At 40.4% G+C, this 23649-nt stretch overlaps 1 protein-coding gene and 1 long non-coding RNA gene across 6 annotated transcripts in view; one reads left to right on the forward strand and one right to left on the reverse strand.

Annotated features, from left to right (window-relative positions):
• VWA8 (von Willebrand factor A domain containing 8) overlaps nucleotides 1-4128 on the reverse strand; it is a 191631-nt gene extending 187503 nt beyond the window's left edge. The window contains exon 1 of one of the 2 annotated variants that reach the window (XM_069802635.1): nucleotides 3888-4128. In XM_069802635.1, coding sequence (XP_069658736.1) covers nucleotides 3888-4032 — 145 coding nt within the window. In that variant the 5' untranslated portion in view covers nucleotides 4033-4128. The remainder of the gene's footprint in view (nucleotides 1-3887) is intronic. The other variant, XM_069802636.1, reaches the window with a different exon arrangement.
• Nucleotides 919-22461, forward strand: LOC138689108 (uncharacterized). 4 transcript variants are annotated; one of them, XR_011327907.1, is made up of 6 exons: nucleotides 10852-11058; nucleotides 11906-11964; nucleotides 13917-14019; nucleotides 15833-17873; nucleotides 19311-19410; nucleotides 22145-22460. It is a non-coding gene; the product is annotated as an uncharacterized lncRNA (long non-coding RNA). The 4 variants fall into 4 exon arrangements; XR_011327906.1 differs by lacking the exons at nucleotides 10852-11058; nucleotides 11906-11964 and adding an exon at nucleotides 919-3568; XR_011327909.1 differs by lacking the exon at nucleotides 15833-17873 and having other exon boundaries at nucleotides 19302-19410; nucleotides 22145-22461.
• The last annotated feature ends 1188 nt before the right edge of the window (nucleotides 22462-23649 follow it).

Genomic DNA, 23649 nt, shown 5'->3' on the forward strand with positions numbered 1-23649 from the left:
GCTACCTCCTCTCAGTCGTACAGTAACAGATGCCCACCGCATCCCCAGTGTTCCCTTTCAAATCTTCCATGGCCAGTGCTACTTATGTGAAGAATTACCTCATAGTGTTTTAAAACTGTATGAAGATTCCTGAAGTACAGTTTGCTCAGTGCAAAAAAGCCAGACTATCAATCTATTCTAAACTGAGCTTAGGTATCAAACACATTAGTGTAATTTCAATAACGTATTTCAACTAAAAAGAAACTACAACTGAAAATCAATAGATTTGTTTTTAAAACTTCCCATTTACTGAAAAGATAACCAAAAGAGGCAAAACAGCTTTAAGATTCACTATGGCATCTCTTACACAACTATCCTGAGTCCCTGAGTTTGCCAAGCAGGTCAACTTCAGCCTTCTGTATTAAAATGGGCAGGACTTAACACAACACATCAACACGTATCAGGATTGCAACAGCTGCTAAACAGGAAAACTTACATTTTGAACAACTGCCAAATATTAAAACTCAGAAGCTATTTACTGACATTTGTTCATGGGAACAATGGTGAAACCCTACCAAAGAGCGTACAGAAACTTATCTGCCTGACAGCTCATCTCTTTCTTCCAGCTATATCAGCGCGTCTAATAAAAGACAATTTTTTGCCACCAACCTTTTCTCTCTTAGACATTAGAATAATTTGAAATAACTCAGGCATAACTGTGCGAACTTTCACAACAACTGGCTTTGAAAATTCCCATCTCCATTTGCTGTCTTGTCGGTCGTGCTGACGCAACAACTGTTCATAAGGCCTCGCTGTAAATCAAATCACTGGAATCATTTCAGTCACCACAATGCAGCCTCCTGAGTACAATACAGAGGCAATGAACAATAGCAGGAATGTTAAGAGAAAGATGAAAGAATTAAATCTCTTAAATAGGTTTTGCCAGTGAAAAAAATATCACCAGAACCACACTCCTAGCTGTCAACATGTGAACTTCAACAAGATAACAACACAGGTGAAGCTGGAAAAGGGAATGTGCTGGAAAGCATCTACATCCATCATCAACCAGTTCTGTAGTCTTTGGACAGTGATAGACCAGGAAAAAAAACAAACCACCCAAAACCCCTTCTAAACACATGGTCCCATTCATAGTTTTCTTTCGGATTATAAATTTTTACCACAGTCACTTAGATCCTGTACACTGATGATTAACATTACAGGATTCTGAAGTCTGATACAGTTTTCACAACTGACCGTGTTATACTCAGCAGATACTCTTGTATGTATTACTGAGATCTTCTGGGCTTTAAACATGGGTTTGATTAGGAACTGGGACTGACCAGGTTTTGGAAAGCACAGGAAGTGAACCTGGACAGGCAGAGCTGCAGAAAACCATGAATGAAGCTAGTGTATATTTTGGTCTACACAAGTGACAAAGTGTAAGTTTTTTGATGTACATTGAGCAGCAAAGCACATGAGAGACCTTCCTTTGCCTGTACTATCTGACTGGCAATGATTTTTATTTTTCCAGCTCTTCAGTTTTCAGCAAATTTAGCATTTGTTCCCACCAACCCCTTAAAGCATGTCTGATATTGTGTATTCCATCAGATTTTTTCAATAGTTTCATATTACGTACAGATAGATGCAAATAATTAAACACCAGTGAACCAAGTTACATAGAACTTCACTTTGTTCAGCTCATACTGTGTTTAAAATAATAATTCATCACAAATAACTCTGCTACCAAAACCTTGCCACGCAAACCCAATACAACTCTACAAAAACATGATTCTTTTCAGTCTTTTGGAAAGAAACATGAAACCTGCATTAAAAATTAATCTGATAGCCACCCTTCCACAACATTTGTTACTATAAATTAAGTTTCCCTCTTTAAATAAATTGTAAAAACCCAAACCTTTCCTAGATATTCCCATTACCCTTTAGTCTCTGAGTGCCTCTGTCTTTCACTTTGGAATTTCTCTTAAGCTGTACCACTAGATAGCTCTAGCAATTTCTCCACAGTCCCCGGTGCACCAGCAAGCCATATTCACCTTACAAAGGCTGAAAAGCTAAGCATGGCTCCTTCACATATAACAGGACAAAATCAGGCAACGGTTTCTCCCTCACACTTAAAAGGTACCATCACAGACAGTAAATCTGATCTGGCAGGGATGTCAGATCCAAATTACTGGGTAGACAACAATTTGCTGTTTACTTGACTGTTAACAGCTTCCAGTCTTTTCAGAAATATTTTCTTTATCAGTAGGGAGCAGACCTCAACACTGCTTACAACAAGACTTGTAATTACAGCAGCTGCATAGAAATAGCAAAAACACATATGGCACTCAAAATTTCAGACCATCTCTTTGTAACTTCAGTAACCTCAAGGGAGTGATAGAGCCTGCAAGAGGACATGCAATCACCTTTAAAATAAAGTTAATTAAAAAAAACCACAACAAAACCCAAATAATAATTAGTATTTCTAATATCAAGGTCCCAAATTCACAGGAGCACAGGAAGCACTATAATAAATGAGATGTCTCAGGTGCTGAGAGGGCAAATATCCCTAACATTATCTCTTAGCCTGCCTTTAATAAACTACAAGATTGTCTAGAGCTTTGAGATTTAAATCGTTCTACCAAAACTATTACCATCATTGATTGTAACTGGGAATACTCCTATTATTCATATACAGTGTATTCATGAATATTGCTAAGTTACACTCAGTTACATTCCATAGCACATGGAAATTATGAAGTATTTTTAGTAATACTGCATTTGCTACCATTTTATCTTGCTGAATTTCTTCTTGTTCTTAAGGTTACTCATCCCAAAAAAAGGGCTGAAAAGCGCTGAGCTATCTTCTTCAGGTGCTTGTTTCACACATTGTTAACTTGTTCCCCTTTATTCCTATTTGTTTTAGGGTTTTTAGTACTTTTCACAAATAAAATATTTTCTATTCAAAAATTCCTGAAGGAACTTTATGGTTATCAATTCCTCAAAAGCTTTCTTCTTGAGAAACCAAACACGCCTTTAAAGAAATGAACCGGTCAACTAATAAACACGTTAAAAAATGCAAAAATGGAGATACATGGTATTAAAGGGGGTGTAATTAAGAGCTTTAGCGAGTACCGCACCATCAGAACCACTTGCTGTGATTCTATCTCCCTAATTTACAGCTGCTCACGACCCGCTCTGTATGTAGTAGCTTTGCTGCTTTTGGCGCTCGTCCAGAAAAGTGCCAGCTTCCACTGGCACACGTCACTGTTTCCAAACGCCACTTCTGCTCGGCGCAGGCCGGCCATCTCTCTCAAAGGTCACCGGAGGATATGCCAGGACAGTTCAGGTCATCCTCCCTAGCACATCCAAGCTCAAGGTCAACCCCCTACCTCCTCACCGTCCGCCGCAGGCACCCTCACACGCGCATCAGCCTTGGCAACCCCTGACGTGGACGCGGCTTTGCCTTAGTGGAAGGACAAAGCCGTGCAGTGCTGAAGCAGAAAGCATCACGAGATGGTAATAAGCCGCTTGATGGAGAAGAGCGGTTCCCACACGTACAGGCTCCCGGCTCCTCCTTGCTTCACTGCAGGTGAGACACTTTGAAAGAGAAGCTACGACAAGCCACACTAAGCGAACCTGCGACCGAACTCTGCCCTTTCCTCTCACGCAATACTCACGACCACAAGAAGAGACAGGGACGGCAGCGCAAACTGGACACACCGGCAGCCCCTAAGGCGATAACCTGCCTCCGGGCCTCCCCGGGGCCGCCCGGCCTGAGGGGAGGACGGGGCTGCCCACATCGCCGGGCCCGCTGTCGAGGCCTGCAGGCTGGCCGTGACAAGAGAAGCCCGGGGGGAGTCTACAGGGAAGCTCGGCCCGGGCCACCCCGGGGACGAGGGGTCGTTTACCTGAGCCGTGCAGCGCCCTGACCTCCAGGCGGCCGGACCGCTCGGCGGCCGCGCCGCTGCCCAGCACCTGCCGCAGGAGCAGGCGGACCCTGCGGGCGGCGGGACCCCCGGCCCCGCCGCCCAGGCACAGCACCCACGACCGCATGGGCCGCGGGGAGACCGCCACCACCGCCGGGCCGGGCCGGGCCGAGGAGGGGAAGGGAAACGCCGAGGCACAAAGTCCCGCCGGAAACTAGCGCCGGGCCGATCGGCGGCCGGGGCGGGTACGGGCCCGGCGTGGGTGGTGGCGGGCGGGCGGCCGGGCCTGCCTGTGCCGCCGGGGTGCCCGGGGAACGGCGGGGCGAACGGGAGTCCTTCCGTGTGGAGGGTGTGGGGGGAGCCGGCCGGAGCGGGAGGCGACGGCAAGCGGGAGCCGCCGGGTCCCCTGAGGGCGGGCTGGCACCCCTGTGAGCTCAGTCAGGAGGGCTGGGGCGTCAGCGCTGGGGGCGACGGTATTTTTTTCGGGTGAAAGAGGCTGAACTCCATAGCTGGAAACGTTTAAAACGCCCTGGGCAGCGGTGGCTGAGGTAAATTCGTGCGCCCAAGGTATTTCCTACCTTCGGTTTCTTAAATCCTGCTGAATTCGCGGGCCCTTCTGTCCCGGTGCCGCCCCTCACCTGTGTTCCTGGGGTTAGGTTATCTTATACTTTAAGAATCTTAGACTTTGAACCAAGTTACTCAGGAGTCACGTTTTGCACATGCATGGCTTAGGTGTGAGATTTTTGTGAAAGAGGATGTTAACTGGAATAGATTTCAAAACTGGCTTGTTTCAACTAATACTGCTCACGGATCTATGCAAAAGCTTGGGAGTATATTTTAGAATAATTCGTGAAAGGCTGAAGCTTTCACGATAACGAACTAAGCCTAGTTGCAAGGAAAATCCAGTTGAGACTTGGGTCTCGGCACCAGTAACAAGATGGTGAGGGAGCTTAGCAGAAGGTAGAAGCCAGAGTCAAGTCACCACCATCTTTATCACCTGTACTTCAGTATTTAGGTATCTCAGTGTCCGCGGGGCTGGGAGAATTTTTCTCCAGACAATCTCCCACTTCCTGCATGTTTTCAGCGTTGAACAATTCTCCCAGAGGACAACCACTGAAGAGTGAGCTAAGCAACTGTTTAAACATAGATAACTTAGACTTCTAAGCCCCCCAAAGATATTACGAGTTATGAGTGTTGATCTAGTCCTAGATGCATTTCTGCAGCTCGGTATTAGGTGCTTTAAACAGTTAAGAGAGGTGAAATTTCATGATCTTCAGCATTTCCCATTGGCTAGAGCGTTGGTTGGGTATGAATTCTATTCTTAGTACCTAATATAGGTCTGTGAACCTGCTTTCTGGGTCTAAGGCAGGGCAAACTAAATTGAAACATCCTTTTATGGATATTGCCCTAATTTCTTGTAAGCTGAAGATTGCAAATGCTGGAGGCTAAGGATAGGCTACGTAACAAGGTCTGGTGGAACAGAGTAGAAGGCCAAAGAGGCAAAATAACAATGCAATCGTTTATGAATATATCTTACCAATCTGGGATATTAAATTAGAAGATGACATTGATCTTCTTGTCATATCTATAGACAAAATAATAAATAGTAATAAATTGCAACAGATACACAACAATTAAACGCATAACCTGAATACTGAATAGATTTGATGCTATGCTGGAAATAATGAGACATTTCAAAATTTCGTACAGATTCATAGTAATTTCACACTATGAATGTACAAAGCTGCCTTTTACCTCTCTGTGTGTGTATATATATATACACCTGTCAAGCTAAATGCTTTAAATTTCAGCCCTTTCTGAGTCATATATCTATAAAATGTTTTGCTTTTTAAAGCATTGTCATAAAATTCCGAATTAGTCAACTTCTCCAAAACTTTAAATTCAGCCTTGAGTTCAGCCTCCAACTTTCCATTTGCAGCAAAAGAAAACTATATTTACTGATTTTCAAACCGTTGCTGGGAAAGTTATAATGGAAACATTGTTATCTCTGTGCATAATTATGGGGAGGGAAATTTTGTTGAATATATACATGTATGCACCCATACTCAAACAATTAGATGCACAACTTGAATGTTGCATTGTTTTTATGCTATACTGTCAGTCATGACACCGCTCAAAATTCAGTTTAATTTAATAATGTGAACGTATAAGTTTTTCTTGTATATACATGTGTATATCCACATGTGAAATTCTATCTGGCTATACAATATTACATTATTGCTTGAATGTGGCATCTTCTGTGCTTGCTAATCATAACTGATGCATGTATGCTGGTACTTGCTCACTTCTCTCTATGGAAAACATGATTCCATCAGTGGTTCAGTGCTGTCATGAAGTGGAAGGATTTAGCAGCCTGCATCTGGTGTGTTTGTGAAGGCTTTCACAGATGAATTACAGCACTGGTAACAAACAGCTATTTCATATTTTCAGTCCCTGGCTTAACAGCATTCTTATTTGGAACGTGAAGTTTCTTAACAAAAATACTTTTCCTTTGATTAAACAGAAAAGAACTTATTCCAAAGAGTGAGAGCTCAAAAAGCATCTCTGTGAGCTGACAGTTTCCAGACTGTTCTCTCTAGTAGCTGTCAGCTACTTTGCTGTGTAGCTCTAGCTGCAAGACTAAATTAGACACAGGTGCAGATATAAAGAACAGTGCATCATCTCTCCCTAGTTGTAGTCAGTTCTCCTACACAAGCAGAGAGAAGACAGCGGAGATGAAATCCTGGCTTCATCTGAAGTTCATAGGAAATTGAATGCAGCGAGGCCTGAGTTTTACCCAAATGTTCTGGCTGAACTACAGTAATAGAAGTCAGTCAGTCTTCATTTACTGTTAAGTCTTTGTCTAGAGGGTAGGTCTAACATTAAACTCCTTTGAAACTATGTCCAGAAAATGTGAAGAGGCAAAAAAGGAAGTCTATTAGAATTCATACAATTCCCTGGTGGTGTGGGATCCATCTGGTGATACTAACAGAAAAAGTCAAGCCATAGAGGCAGGCCTTGCTTACCAATAATTTCATTCCTGAGATCAAGAGGTTACTTTTGTATCTTTTTTTCAGTTAGGCAAAATTAGTTTCCTTGGTTTAAAATTTATAGTTGTTTTCCCAAATTGTCTGCAGCCACTGATGGCTTGCTTTAGATACTGGATGTAGAGAGTCTGGCTTGTTTTCTTCTGCTGTATATCAGTTTTGAACAAATATAAGTACTGATTTCCATGGAACCACTCTAATTCACTATAATGAGTCATTGTAATACCAGAAGGTGCTTCTCTTGTATGGAATCGATTGGGAACAATATAAATCAAATAAAAATGAAAATGCACAGCTGTTCCTTTGTTGACTTGAACCCTAAATTTGTCCCCTATTTTAATCCAAGTTGATTTAAAAAATGGATCCACCAATAAGATACCAAGGTTCTAAAGTAAACTGTCTTATCTCCTGTTTCTTGGTAAACTGGCTTTCATTCGTAATTTCTTTCTTTACATCTAATAATTATTAGAATATCTACCTCTTCCTTCTGCACTATTCTAAAATAGGCAAGAGTCAAAGCTAGATTTGGTTCTGCAAATAGTGTTTATAATAGATTTTCCACCCCAGAAGAATGTGTAATTACTGCCTTTTTAGTTAAGGGTTCAAAGGTTTTTGTTCTCTGTATGACAACTTCTTTCAAGAAATTAACATCCACTTCATTAGCTTTCTTAGTACCTGTTCAGACCCCTCTGTGTCTGTGTTATCGTGTGCTGTTTGCACTGCTACAGTGAACTAAAACAGCAAGTAAGGATAAAGTCATTACTGATTTTTGTAAGAAATAATGACATCGAGGTAAGGAGGTTCTTGCCATCTGATTGCTCACTGGAAGGTTGACCTAACAGCCTCTAGCTACTTGAAATTACATTTCTTGCAGATGGTTATTGCAGCCATAAAACCTGTATAAATTTTTTTTTAAAAGGAACATAGAAAGTAAGAAAAAAAAGTACTCTGCTGGCTGGTACTGCATATTCACATTCATGTATGTGTTACAATATAAATGCTTAGAGAGTATAAAAGGCCATAAGTGATGGCATCTAATTTCTTATGCCAAATTCTGTCTGTTTTCAGTAGTTTCTAACTCCACCATTCTTTAATAATTTGGGCAGAAATTTCTCATGCTGAATTTCTGCCTCAGGCTGAAAACTTCTTTTGAAAACTTGAACAAAAATAGCTTAGCCACTTCTCAGAAAAGAAAAATGAGTGTTTTACTCAGGAGCAGCTATAACCCTTATGTGACTGGGAAGGCTACACGACTGAGCAGCCACATCACATGAGGGAAATGCTTACTACCTTCCTTGGTGGTATTGGAGAGCTGAGGGGAGACTAAAGAAGATTAAAACCTCCATCCTGCCTGATAAATCTGTATCTGGTTTTACCCACATGAAAACAGTTCTTAAACTAGGAGCTTCACCATTCCTGAGCTTTAGAACCAGGGCTAGAATTCTGCTAAGAGGGTCATTCTGGTTTCAGAAAGATGCTTTTTGATGACCCCAATTTTTTGCTGAATCACAAGCTTCTGAAAACTGAGGGAATGTATTATAGTTTAACAACCAAGTCGTCATATTCTGTGTGTGAAGTATGACCTATGATAAGACTGCATCGGTTGTGCTAGACTTCCCCCTCTTATTTCTCCTTCAAGGCCAGAAAGCACAACAGACAAAGACACTCTCTGATGTGCTTTCAGTGCTCTTTCTTTCCCCAGGCTGAGGAAACAGAGGGATGAGGAGCCAAGCCTGAAGGGACAGTTGGAAAATGGTGAATAAAGCACAAGGAAACCAAAGGGGAGGTGGGGGGGAGGGCAAAGCCACTAGATGGATGTAGGCTGAGAGTAAAAAGCTACAGGAACTAAAGTAATGAAGGATGAGGTTAAGACAAGGACTGAAAGCACCATGACCGCTACGTTTTGCAAGTCCTGGGCACCATTGGAACCCCCAGTATTCTGCTGCTGACAGAAGAAACCCACTGAAAATATACTGACCTGGTTCACTCATGCTGTTAGTCTGTGTGGTAGGGGGATCTCTGCTGTCCTGCTTGATGCATTATTGGGACTCTGGGGCAGGAGGGTTGTTTCTATTTGATTTCTGTAATTGTTACTTCTTTTAATTCTAGAAAAATACAAAATGCTCTAGTGAACTAATACAGCAGTTCAGTGATTTCAGAACTGCATGAAGTCACATGTTCAGGAATTAAATGCAAAAATGGTATTGTTAGGTTATTGAAATTAAACTGCTGTTGATATGAAAATCTTCATACGAAATTAGTGAGATGATCAGAAACTGTGATTTCATTGGCTTCACAGACATTCATAGCCTGATAAAGCCTAGCGTGCATTAACAGTGTGTGTGTAGGAGCTGACGGAGTTAGGGAATACGTACCATAGTGTTAACGCTAGAAAAGACAAAGACCTTTCAAGAAGAGAGAGGCAGAAAATCCATGCATCAAGATCCTGTCCCTCCTGCTGAAGGGGACAGCACCTGTGCAGTGACTACTTCAATTTGAGGAACTCAGGAATGGGTGGTTTAGAATCATAGAATCGTTTAGGTTGGAAAAGACCTTTAAGATCATCGAGTCCAACCGTTAATGTAGCACTGCCAAGTCCACCACTAAACCATGTCCCTAAGTGCCATGTCTACATGTCTTTTAAATACCTCCAGGGACGGTGACTCTACCACTTCCCTGGGCAGCCTGTGCCAATGCTTGACAATGCTTTTGCTGAAGAAATTTTTCCTCATATCCAATCTAAACCTCCCCTGACGCAACTTGAGGCCATTTCCTCTTGTCCTATCGCTTGTTACTTGGGAGAAGAGACTGACACCCACCTCACTACAACCTCCCTTCAGGTAGTTGTAGAGAGCGATCAGGTCTCCCCTCAGCCTTCTTTTCTCCAGGCTAAACAACCCCAGTTCCCTCAGCCGCTCCTCACAAGACTTGTGCTCCAGACCCTTCACCAGCTTCGTTGTTCTTGTTTGGACATGCTCCAGCACCTCAATGTCTTTCTTGTAGTGAGGGACCCAAAACTGAACCCAGTACTCGGGGTGCGGCCTCACCAGTGCCGAGCACAGGGGGATGATCATTTCCCTAGTCCTGCTGGCCACAGTCTTTGATGCAAATTAGTTGCCAATGTAGGGTATCAGCTCGTTTCTGGCTTATTTGATTTAGCTGTACTTGCATCAAACATATGCTCATAGGCAAAGATTTCTGGTGTCCTTCTCTGTGTCCTTCACAGTTGTCATGATCCTCTAAAACAACTCTTATGCTTTTCACCCACCCCAACACTGATGTAAAATATCTGCTAAATAAGCTTCACTGGTTTGTTTTTAGTGTTTTGCTTTATAACTGGGGTGGGCTACAACTGTACACAAAGCTGGTTAGCAGAGTGGATGGTAGTATCTGGGTAAAACGTGGTAGGTCCAGTCCCACATGCCCATATCCTAAAGCTTTTCCGGACTCAGCCCACAGCTCAAAGGCAGCCACAAAATGTTAGTAGAGCTCTTACATTAAGAGCTAAGCAAAATATCTGATCAAAGATTGCCTGAAATCTTTATCCATTTTCATGGTGAAATGGTAGGTTTCCTTTTTTCTTAACTTACAAATACCTTGGCTTTTCCTAATGTTTATGTCTTGATGGATTGCATTTTGCTATCTACAGAATATTGCACAAAATAATCTCTAAAGGGTCACTAGCAGCATGTGCTGGTGACACAACATCATCAGTAAAATGCCAAAGTTCCTGAAGACAGGATTAATCTTACCCCTTTATAATTCAGTGTCGTCCCTGTTAAGCGCAGGCTAATCCCATGTATCACAAAGGCTATTTACATTTCAATAAATTGTGAGGCAATCTCACAAGCTCATGTTTGCTGTTAACGAACAAAACTTAACTTTATTCTAGCCGCGGAACTTGCAACATTAGTTCAGTAGGGCCTGAGGCCATTTGTGGGGCTTACATAATCCCAAAAGATGAAAATACTTATTGCCTCATTCCTGAACCTCTGAACTCTCTGTAGGCATTACTTTCACGAAGAATCGTCAACCTCTCTGGCTGGCCACGGGGTAGAGCTGTGGGTGACACACGGTGAAAGATTTAGCCCAGAACAAAGGCTGAGGTGAGCACCCAACTGTTCCATTTAGACACTAATATCCTAAATTGTTGCTTAAGGGAGCTGCCAGTGAATCCCCTGCTGGCATATGTTCTGGGTCCCTCTAACAGGAGAGTTCATAATCAGCAGCCTGACCCCTCGACCTTGTCAATGTAAATAAAATAGACAAAATTGTGCCTTCTGTGCTGTCATCTGTGGGAAGAGGCGCTATAGCCTGCACGTCACGACTGCATTAGCATTGCACGAACACCAAATGAAAACCTTCACAAAAGTGCAGATTTGAAATAGCTCTAAATGACCTGGTCTGAGATTTGAAATCCCACACAGAGTTGCACTGATATAATCTCTTGAGTTTAATATCAATTAGAATGAATGAGATTATATTTTTCTGGGTATTTTAAACTGAAAATTGATTCATCTGTGTTTAAAGAATTACCTAAAAAATCTTTAAGAAATAAAAAAACTCAAACCAGCTGTCATGAAGCCATGATGGGATTTTCTTTCTAAAAGAAAAGACCTTGAAAATGCTTCATATTCGTCTCTCATAAAGCCCATATCTGAAGTGAAGTACAAGCTTTACTTTCTCAGGACAAGACTATTTAACACAGGTCCTCCAGGGAAACTCCAACTTGATTAAAATTCTCTTAGTGTTTTCAGTGGAGCAGCATTGTCTTTTACAAACTAGACAAAACCAAACCTTATACAATCTGATTGTTGTTTCAGCTATTTGTTTGGCTTCTCCATTATGTTCAGATGAAACAGTTCAAATTGAAAATTAGAAACATTAACTGCACTAAGCAAGCATAGATTCCAAAAGAAGAGGCAGGAGATATGAAAACCTCCTTCTTTTTAGGTCAACGAGAATTTCAGCATGTGTGAATACGCAACTTACTTTCACCTGCTCTCTTTGAGGTACTGTAGCTAACTATATAATTTTATCAGACAGCGTCTGGGAAGTTTCAATTTTATGACAAGTGAAAGAAATGTGAAAATGGTAATTATGAGGAGATTAAAGTAATGCGGTACATGTTTAGCTCATACATTAGGAGGTGGATTTTTTTTTTTCTTTCTTCTACAAGTGGCTGTAGGGTTTTTGCTTTTTAAAATAAACACTTTTAAAGCCCCCAATGGAACCTCTTAAATAATAAAAGATCTCAAATTCCTCTGAATATATTTTCAGAATTGAAATACGGTATCTCTCTGTGTTTGAAGGAGTAACCCAGCCCATCTCAACTTTCACTTGCTTTCCTGAACAATGGTCCTTTGCTGTCCTATTATCTTAAATGGATTAATGTTCTAAGAATGCTTAAATGGGATTGTGGAGCTTTCGTTTACAGTTGGGACTCTATTCTTCGTTCAGAATTCCTTTCTCAGTGTTCAGCATTGGTTTTGTTTGAAGGCCAATTTAAGGACATCTTAAAAGGCTTGTCTTCGTTTCTACTTTTATTTCCTTACTTCATAGTATGCTGAAGTAGTTCAAGAGCACTGCAAAGCATGCAGTTTTGTCTTCAAAAGCTTGGAATTTAAGGGCTTAACCCAGTTTGCATGCAACTAGCCAGTCATACTTTGTTTTCAAAGAATGAGTACAGTTATTCAGGTGGGTAGGCATTAGCAGAATTGTTCCATGCAGAACATTAAATGAGTTCATGGGAGGGAGGATTTTTTTTGTAAGACTTGAGTGTGCTTGGCCTTGATTTATATTGCACAAAGAGTGGCTGACAGCCCAACCACTGTTACCTTGTGTGGCATGGAAGCAGGTAGTACAGTAGGTAACGAGGGGGTGGTTCTAATGCCCTCTTACACTATTTGTCATGCTAAATCAACACCTGAAATCCCTTCCTAGGTAGACATACAAGGGGGAGTGGAGATAGGTATGAGCTCCTCTCTCCAGTCTCTGAGCTGGTACAAGATGAATCAGCTCGCTGCCATGTGAGGCAACGCACCCAAGTAAAAGCATGCTGGCTTAGTAGCTCAGTATGCAGGAACTTAACAGTGGGGTTTATTGTTATCATTCTTAATTATTATTCCCATTAGTACTAGAAGGGATTTGAAGAAGAGAAAGTGAGAGTCCAGTGAATGAGGAACAAACAACCTGGGTGTCACTTCACAAGCAGTTATGGAGTGTGTCTCACAGCATTTATCTAACTTCAGATTTAATTGTGCAGCTAATTGCTTAATTACAACAGAATCTATTTAATGTCCTACTTGAGAAGCAGCGCCATCTGGAATGAGCACGAACGGCAAGAAAATCGGCAGTACAGTTTGAATGTATTCACAGGAAAACACTTGTGCTCTGGAAGAGGTGTGCCCCTTCGGACACAGCAGTACCAGTGGTCATAAGCTTTTCCTTCTTCAGATCTGCATTTGTAAACCTGAAACCTTTCCTCTGCCTGTCTAATACTGCAGTCACAAAGACATGTGGCAGCCCATGCTAATACTAATAATATTCAGCAACCACTGTTCTCATTACCTCCTTCCATTCCCACCTTCTGCTTGCTGAGTCCACTTCTTTGGCTGCCTTGCCCTTTGTAGTGTAAGGTCTTTGGGGCAGGAAATAGCCTTTTTGTTGTGGTTTCTAGGTGTTAAACACAGAAGGGCTCTGATCCACCACAGAAACTCTAAGATCGTAATACAGCAAATACAAATAAGCCCAAGACAGATTCTGTTTGTTACAATTAAATAGATTTTTTCCCCAAATTACAGAGGGATCCTTTGAAAAGTAGAGTGGGACGTGGTATCTTTTATCCATCAAGCACTAGAATATATCTATGTTGCTGAAAGATTATACTTGCTGGAGGCTTAGAAAAAGCATTCCATATTTGTGGTGTGATTTAACTGTGCCTAGCTTTATTTTGTTTCACCAGGTTCTAATTTAGACCACTGAAAAGGCTGCTTTACACAGACCTCCATTCTGAGCCAGTTCTTGAACTGATCTGGAAGACAGAAGAATGACCAAAAACCAATAAGGTATAATTGTATTTCTTTAAAGTGAGAAGAGGATTGAGAATAATTTGCATGAATTGTAGCCCAGACAGCTGATACCTGGGGCAATAAGAACAAATATAAACTTGAAAGATGCAGTCATCAGGGATGGAACAGAGGCATTGCTGTGTATAGATTATTTAGTTATAATAATAACATTGTAGCCACACAGTACAAGTGAAGAAAAAAGAAAAATTCAAGATTATAAAGACCCTGCTGACACACAGAAGGGTAAATCCACTAGAGGGAGACAAACTGAAATCACCAAAAAATGAAGTGGAAGAAACAGGAAGAGTGTATACAATTAAACACAGTAATCCCTACTTTTTTTGTTAATGAGTAATTTACTCGGCATTCTTACTTCTCTTACTTCCTTGTCAGTATCAGGAAATCTAGATTTTAATTTTAATTTCTTGCTAAGTGTGTTAGCTCAGGCAAAATGTTGCCGCTAAAAATATGACAGCTGTATTTCACAAACTCTATTTCTTGGTGCTGGAAAGATTTCTCATTATTAACAAGTCCGTGTGAAAGAGCCATCGTTTAGATTCCTACTGTTTCTTGACAGAAGGAATGTGTAGTGCAAAATATGTTTAATGATAGCAGTATTTCAGATTGCTTTTATAGCTCCAGGGGTTTGTAAACACTTATTTAGCAATCTTTTAATTCAGCAAGATTGACCAACATACAAAATCTTCCTGACAAATAGGCAAAATAAAGGACTTTAGTACAAGACTGACCAATATATAAAGCTGTGGTGGACTGACCCCGGTCAAGAGCCAGTACCCACACAGATGCTTGTTCATTCCCTGTCTCATGCGAGAGGGGGGTAAGTGAGCGGCTGTGTGGGTGTTTGGCTGTTGGCTGGGGTCAACCCACCACAGTCCTTCCAGACCCATTACAAAAGTCCTTCACATCTCAGCAAAGTTCTTGATGCTTTATTTGGTGACAGTTTATATCCTGGGTTGCCTTGAATTGCTCTAATCTGAGCAAATAGAAATTAGCCATCTAAGTTTGAGCAGTCAAGAGAAGGTCCACCTTACAGTCAGAGAAAAAAAATAGACACCCTGGAAGGGCAATTCATCTTGACCTAAGGCAGGTATCTGTGTTCAGATGAATCGTTCTCTTGAAACTTCTATTTCTTTCTAGTGGGAACTTTGCCTTACTAGCTCAAGTCTGAATGATTTACTTCAGACACCCAAAGGCAGGTGAGACAGAACCAGCTAACTGCTTATTTCTTTGTCTGATTTGACTTGGTCCTTTTTGTATGCCTTTTGAAACCTCTTCAGTGGTGTCAAAAGACATGTCCTGTATTCTAGTCCAGTTGTGTCCCCCTTTATCCCAGCATTAAAGATTATTCCCTACTTTTGCTTTTATATTATCAGTATTTTTTCCGTGTTCTGACACTATTTTTAATAATATGTACCCCTTTCTTCAGTAACAGCTATTAATTATATTAGTTGTAGCCTGCTGTACTGGTTAAGCTGTAGGCTGAGCAAGTCTAGAAAAAGAAGGAAAAGCTAAAACTTCATCTGTGACCTGAGCTAAATTTTCTCATGCTTCATATGCTTACTTCCCCATTTCATAGTTAATCACCATATGTAGCCCAAAGTATTTGCCTTCCTTTTTGTTTGCTTATCAAAAGGATATTTTTTGTTGAGGAACAGAAGGAAAACTTTCCCTTATTTTCTTGTCAGGACAAGATACAGATATTGTCCCACTTCTACCCAAGGAAATGTAATAAAAATCTGTCTCATTGTAACTCTTTTACAGCATTTATTTTCATTGGGTTTTTTGGCAGAACTGGAGGCCCTAAACTTTTGAAGAATTGGAACTGTGCTCAGAAGGAGTTTGGCAAAACCACTGCATGACTAAATGTGCCCTCCTATGTTTTATACCCCTCCTTGTCTCCTTCCTTCCTTCTCTCTTTACTCCTTCCCTCCTTTGTCCTGTCCCCCTTTCCTCCTTCGTTCCTTCTCTCCTTCATTCTTTCTTTCCTCTTTCCCTTCTCTCCCAAGCCTTTTAATCTGCCAACTGTTCTTAACAGATGTTTCCCACATAACCACCCAACTTCTGATTCTCCTACTTTTCTTTATACTACCTCTGTTTCTCCCACTGGGCTGCTATCATCATTGCTACTCATGCATTGCACATTAGAAATCCCACATCCAAATCCAGTCCATAGATGTTAGGTTTAAAATTTTCTTTGAGGGCAGGTCTCAATCCCAGCTTACTGAAGTCAACAGCAGATCTTTCTATGCCTAAGCCAACCACTCTATCCTAACTTGCTTTTGAGACTCACATTAGAGAACTGCAGTAAGTTCTGAAACTTTTAACCTGAAAGGCAGGAAGTTATTGGAAAACAAGAGCTTGTTTTGCAGTCCCTCGTGGATAACACCCACTTGGATGAAGTTGCCATCTGTTGTTTTCTTGGATCGTGTCAGAATATGTGAAATAAACTGGAAGAGAGAGAGGCAAAACGACAGACAGATGCAAGTGGGGAATAATGTTTGGAAATTTACTGTTGAGGTTCTGCAAAGCAGGAGAAGGACATGAAATGTTGCACGTTAGGTCTGGAAAAGACCTGCTGGGGCAATAAAGATGATTGCACTGACCACCAAAAAGTGGCTGGAGCATAAAGCAAGCTCCCTGGCTGCCATCGTTGTTCTTTATTTCTTTTTCTCATAGTTTTCTAGGCAGAAATGGGCTGAATGCTGGCAGTGGGAAGTGGGACGAGAATCATCCTTTAGACCATGGCAAGAAGGACAAAGTCAAACGGCAGTTAGACTAAATAATTTGTGGGCTTAATGATGGGAACTAAAAGTGTGACATTCCCATTAACCTCTTCCCCAATCTTACTTGTAATGAGGAATCCAGCCTGTATCTTATAACCCGTCTCCAGTTACAAGACAGGAAAAGAGAGGAAAAGTTGAGGTATAGGGTTATGATCAGAAGTTTCATCAGTTTAGTGATCCCACATACATTTTCACTTAAATTTAAATAAATTTAAATTTAAAATAAAGTGGTTTAGGATTCAAAACCAAATAATATCAGTTCTGATGTTGAAAATGAAGTAGTGTTGTTTATCCCTGTTAAAAAAGAAGCATAGTTTTCTCTCTTTTCCTCTCTTCAGCTATCAGTGAATACCTACCTGTAATATAGAAAGAAGATACATGTATTATGTGCAATATTGCACAAGACCCAAAATTGGTATTGTACAGAAGGTACATTTCCTGAAAATGTTTTCAGAAGTGTTTTAATAGCAAATGCTTCATCAAGCTGTTATATCATGTTATATACAGGAAGAGAAAAACTAACATAGAGTTAGTTCATCTGCTAGCTTCTGAATTTAAGCAAACACTTAATATACCAGTAATATTTATTGCTGTTACAAGATGTTAGGCATGTCTGTAAGTAGTATTTAAATATGATTCTCTTTTAAGCTGAAACAGTTTTCCTGACTCAATGATACAAGCATTTCCTGAAAAAGAAGGACATATTTCCTGTATTTTGTTAATATTTGACAGCACTAATCTTAAACCAGTAGCAACATGACACTGATTTGTAAGACAGATTTTAAAGTAAGGTTGGAATTCTGTATTATTGTATCCCACGTAAACTTGTTTACTGAGCCACAATTACATAATAAATTACATTTAAAACCAAAAATAGACCCTGTTGTCCTTATTTCAGTCATAGAATAAAGCAGAGTTAAAAAGGAAAGAGGATCCTGCAGATGAGCTCTCAGCTGACAGTGTTTTGTGTCCATGCGTTGAAGTTTCCTCAGCTTCAGAGCAGGCGACCAGCAGAAGTCGACTCCATGTTTTGGGTTCCTCAAAGGAGTGAGTTTTGCCTTCAGTGCTTGGTTTGCAAAAACAAAAACAAAAAAATCCTAACTAATCTTCACAGAAGGGACAAAGCTCGCTTTGAGATATTGCAAGCTTTTAAAAGTTAATACCAATATTTGCAATTGCATTCTAGTTTCTGCAGAGAGACAATGGGAAGTTTGGGCTCAAAGACTCCCGACTACTTGGTGTTACTCAGCAGGAACATCTCGTCTCTGAACTTGCAGTGCATGAAGTCAAATCTGTGCATAAACCTTCACAGAATAATCCTTAGTCTGAGGTCAGATGTCTGACCATGTCTGAGAGCACACCCGCTAAAATAATTGGATTAATAAGAGTGGAAAGAAACATATAAGCAGCATTTTCAGCAGCAGGCCCCACCTTTTTGTCACAGTATTCCTCCTCGCTCGGGACACGAGGAGATCCTTTTGCATTAGCCGTAGCCAAACCACAAATATCAGAAGAGACCCCCTCAACCCTTCTACCTCCCACAAAAACTAAGAGCATACAACAGGAGCCTAGACTGATCGAGAGTCTAAAAAATAGGCATTGCAGTAAAACAAAACAGTGGACTCAATCTTCTTAGCCTGCCTAAGCAAAAGTTTGATTTAGCTTGATCACAATTTCTAATTCCTGTTACATGGAACAGCAATTTAGTTATGGAAGAGTCTTTCTTCCAGCAGCGAAAGGTGCAAGAAATTCCAATGATCAGAAATAAAGGCTAACTTAGTTAGACTGTGGAACAATTTGTTTATGTTGTAACCTCTTGATCCTTTTTTTGTGACTCTTTACTGGACACTTACAGTGTCCAGGCCAGTGTCAAGGCTGGCCACTATATTATAGTGACAGTTGGACCAATGTCAGAGATAATACAGTTTCCTATTATACAGTAAAGATTGTGTCCACCCTTACTAAGAGGATCAGGCTGAGAGCATATGTTCAGTCTCTAGCTCCCATGACCTCAGATGCTTTGCTTCGTTCTTCAAAGTATTGTTTTGTACATGGCTGCCCTAAAACTTTCATAGTTAGCTTATCAAATGATTGAGAGGGCTCGGTCACCTGTATTCTGCATTATTTGCCATTCCTGCAAACCTTGTATCATCTGGAAACTGCTGCAATATAGTATGCTTGTTTGCTTTGGAGTTACTCATGATAATATTATACTGCAGAATAAGAGCAAACCCCTTTAGGACCTAATAAAGTAACCATTTAATAATAATAAGGCACCTTTCAATTAGTGGATTTTTAAACAGCTGATTATTCTCTTAATCTTTGATTGTTCTAAGTTCTCAGTTACCTTGCCAAGAGGTACCAGATCAGATGCCTTATAGAATATGCGCACATATCCACACTTACTCTATGAGCTTTTGGTTTAAAGTCTGCATCCCACACTACTTCTAGCCATTGTCTTGTTTCCCATCGTAGTCTCCCCAGAAACGTGTGAGAGTGTTGGAGACTTGGATTCATACTGACCTGGTTCTTCCTCGGATCACATCTCTGTGCCCTCCTGGTGAAAGGCTGTCTACGGGGCAAGGTAAAAAGCTGTTTGCCATGGACTTTGCTGCTGAAAAACAGTTTAAAAAAAAAAAACAACCAACAAACAAACAGCTTTGTAGACTGGAGACAAAAAAGAATGAGAAATGGAAATAGAATTGTATCCCTAATCTATGTAATTTTGATAATAATCAAGTTAAATACATAATGTATGTGTATCCAGTCTCTTTGAATCATACAGTCACTATGACAAGGTAGAAAAAAACAGGTTTTAGTCCAGTGCTATCAAGTAGTTTTAGAATAAATACTATGTATTTTCACAATAGTAAGGTGTGCCCCAGATAAGCAACCTAGACCTTCTCCAGTTCGTTTCCTTGCTGCCGGAAGAGGATGATATCTGCATGTTTTATTTTGTACTTGTACAAAATATTCCCTTCGTTCTTCATCCTGTCTATAACTAGAATCTGGCAGTTTTGGTAAGACTCGATGGGTAAGGGCTGTGAAATTCTCTCGGCACCTCATCTTTAAATGCCACCTAACTTTATACTGTCATGTTGTAAGAATCAGGTCCTTTTTCTTGTACTTACGAACAACTAAAACTTCTTGCCTGCTCATGATCCTAGGCATTATTCTTTTTCTATTCAAATTAGCTCCCTCCTTCGTGTTTCCTTTTCTTAATCTCTTCCCCGCATTGCATTTACAGCCAAGGTGAAGTTGTTGTTCAGTTGCCCAAGTAACCAAAGCCCATATTGCTACATCGGTAGTGGGAAAGCGAAGTGCCATGAAAGCTTTTACCTAGTACTTTCCCAAGTAGATTGTAAAATAGTCTGTTCTGCTAATAATCTGATTTATACCTCAGAATTCAGTTCCATATTATTGTTTTATATCCTTGTTGCAAAGATTTGCAAACTCATTCTTCTGGTTAATAAAATAAAACATAAAATACAAACCTCTCTTTCTATAAATGCCTATAAAATAAAAACTTGGAAATCACATTTCATATGTATATTTATATATAGGTATATAAATCTTAGTAAAGATTAGTCAGTCCTATTCTGAGCTGCTTCTAGTATTTTGAAATCTGTTTTTTTTGCAGCAAAGTAAAAAGTGCAATCGCCGTGTGTGTAGACACTGTACCAGTGACAGGGATAGTTTTAGAAAGTGTGGTGATAGACGAGTAGCAATGCACGATAATGCCAAATTATACCACCTACATCGTACCACTTGAGACATAAAAGATATTTTTGTAACATCCAGGTGAATAATAGGTTGCAGTCTCTTCCCTTCTTCTCTCCCTCAAGATCCATGGTTTCTTGTGGGGGATATGTCAGATCTAGCCAAAAAAGTGAACAAAGAGACAAAACTTCAGTCATGCAGCACAAATGCACCTAGATTGCTCCTATTCTTCTGATTGAGAAAAGCACTTTTTCTCTTAAAAACATTCTCTCTTCCAAAGGGTTTTCATTCTACTTCTATGCCAAACAACCTAATATAAAACGTAAGTTATGGATTCAGCAAGTCAGGAGTGGAGTTGTGTGGCTACCTTAGCAATGGCGTTATTCTAAAAAAGAAATCATGTCCACATGAACTGATTTGTGGGAGCAATATCAAAGACCGCTAATTCTGTTTAGTTATAGTCTTTAATAAGATGCGACAATCTTTACTGACAGCTGGTTGGCTTGCATTTCTCCCAACATTGGAACGAAATTCAAGCTTCTCTGAGAAAAGCAGAAAATATGCTTTGGGTCAAAAGAAATATGTACACGGGGAAGAATAAGAACTAATTTAGTATATTAAGACTGGTTCAATGCTAGAGGTTTATTCAGACATTTTCCAAACAAAATGTTAATTAACATCTCCCAGGGTTTATCTTGTAAAGGGGAAACTTGCTTATGCAAAGCAACAGGTGGTACAAAACAGTTTATGTGGAATTTTCCTTCTAGGTGAGCTAGGTGCGAACATAGCACTGTGTTGCATGAAGGAATGTTTTATTGTGTAGCATGAAGATGATGAGTTTTGACAAGTTAACATATTGCCATTGAATAAAGGTGTTATATTCATTTAATGGAAGGAGATAGACGTTATTCTCCACACTCCTCTCAGTCTACAGAGGCACTCCCAAGAACACTGAGAGAGGGTTTTACAAAAAGAAATTAAAATAGACTGCACTAAAGTAGCTGCTATCTTTATGTATTAATTTTCAAATATTTTAACATCACATTTGACAACCTATAATGGCAAGGGACACACCTTAGGACTATTGCTATTTGTGCTCCTCTTTCTTCCCGTACCTGGGACAGACTGCAATATGCATACTTAAATTAATGACTTAAATTCAAGGATCTGAGTATGTCATGCAGGCCATTTAATTATATCAAGCTGGCCAATGAATATGGCTTGGAGGGGATGAAAATGCATTCCACATGCATGAAAGGCAGCAGATGGATTTATTGACTTCAGATGCAGTCAGGGGACACAAAGTGACATTTATTCCTTAAGAACCAGAAACAACAGGATTCACTAGTCTGTGTATCTGTGCACTAATGCAACAGATTGTGACTGAAAGGTTTAGCCTCCTTATGTACTTGTGTTTAATTTAAATCAGTTATTATTGTGTTCAATGTTTATGTTTCTATCCTGCTAATCCGATTTTTTGCAATTTTTTTTTGTTTTGATTACTTTTTGTGAAACGACCTGAATTTGGAGTCTGTTCTATATTAAAGGTTACTGACTTCCAGTTCTCCTCCACCTTAATGAACTTTTTATTCCTTCAGGAAGAAAATCTAAGAGGTTGTGTTCAGGATGTGGATATGACGTACAGTAAAACCTAATGGATAGATGATGCTAGGCACAGGCAAAGAAAGAACACAAAATAACAAGATTGGATTGACCATTATCCATCAGAAAGTTGTCTGGCATGATGCTTCTGCTGCCTTTCATGTCTCTAATTTTCTTCTGTCTTGAACAAATAAAAATGGGTATAATAACTTTGCTTGTTTTTCCTGTAGTTTCTGGGCTTACACACCTCTACTGTATTTTTCTAAACTATTTTTCCAGCTTTCTTCAAATGGAGGTACTTTTTAACTTTCATTTTATCCCTCTGCAGCTCTTTTCCACCCTTTTTTCAAAATAATTGTCTCATTTGTACTAAAATTTTCCATCAGATATTTCCTTGAGCTTGCAGAATAACCATGATCTAACAGAAGTAAACAAATGAAACACCTCACCCTTAGGACTGAGCATAAACTATTTATACTGCATTTTATGGATGCCTAAAAATCACTATGCAATACCATAATCCATGCATGAAGAACTAATTTCAGCTTCATTGCCCTCCATGGAGCTGCAGAAATGATACATTTAGTCTGGCGATTGTAAGAGTGTGAAAGAGTATCTCTTTCTTCCCTTCTCATTTATTTCTGTCTTCTTGTATTCACTTGCTTACTTGAGGTGGAAAGGAATCGGTATGGTTGAGTGAATGAGAAAGCCGTATGTGAAAAAGAAACCTATATACTCTTTTCACTTCTTTGCTGATGGGAAAGCTATGCAGAAGCACATAGAGCACGACACCAACTGTAACGTATGTATAGACAGTGCGATGACTGCTGGATACAGACGCTCCTCCTCCGTTCGGCTCCTGTCCTCCCTTCCCTGTAACTAGCCTTCAGGAGATTCCATTTGCATTTTCCCTTCTTTGAAATGTCACCTCCTTCCTGCTGCTCAGTTCCACCAACATACCTCTCCCTATTACTTCCACTTCCCTTCCCATAAGGGATAAATATAGCTGAATAACCGCATGCCTCGGCCACTTTTACATTCTAGTCCCAGTCCCCTGTGATAGCTCTCACCGGCTCAGGCGTAGACTTTGCCCTGGAGAATTCAGAACCGCTAGTTACCTGGAAGCAGGAGGAAGTCTGAAAGGAGATGCCGCTCTGCCCAGGTACAGAAGGTGAAGAGTGCTGAAGTCTGCCTTCTTATGGCAAAACGGGGCTTGGTGCGATGGGACTGATCTTCCCATGCACACCTATGGCGTGAGCCGGCGTGGAATGGATGGCTGAGGTCTTGGACTTCTCCTCCCTTCTACACTCAGCAGGAGAGTCAATTAAAAAAAAGAAAAAAGGAAGCTTGATGCAACCTTGAGGGAAAGTTAGCTGATAAAATTGGTAATGAAGTACCTCTCCTTTGCTGTTTGTCCTCATTTCATTTGCTAAGCAAGACTTCCTGGGTCTGTGTAGTGCCTTAATTTAAAAATGTTCCCATTTTTTTGGCAGCTGCAGCT

Source organism: Haliaeetus albicilla, chromosome 15 (assembly GCF_947461875.1).
Source record: "Haliaeetus albicilla chromosome 15, bHalAlb1.1, whole genome shotgun sequence".
NCBI classification, from domain to species: Eukaryota; Metazoa; Chordata; class Aves; order Accipitriformes; family Accipitridae; genus Haliaeetus; species Haliaeetus albicilla.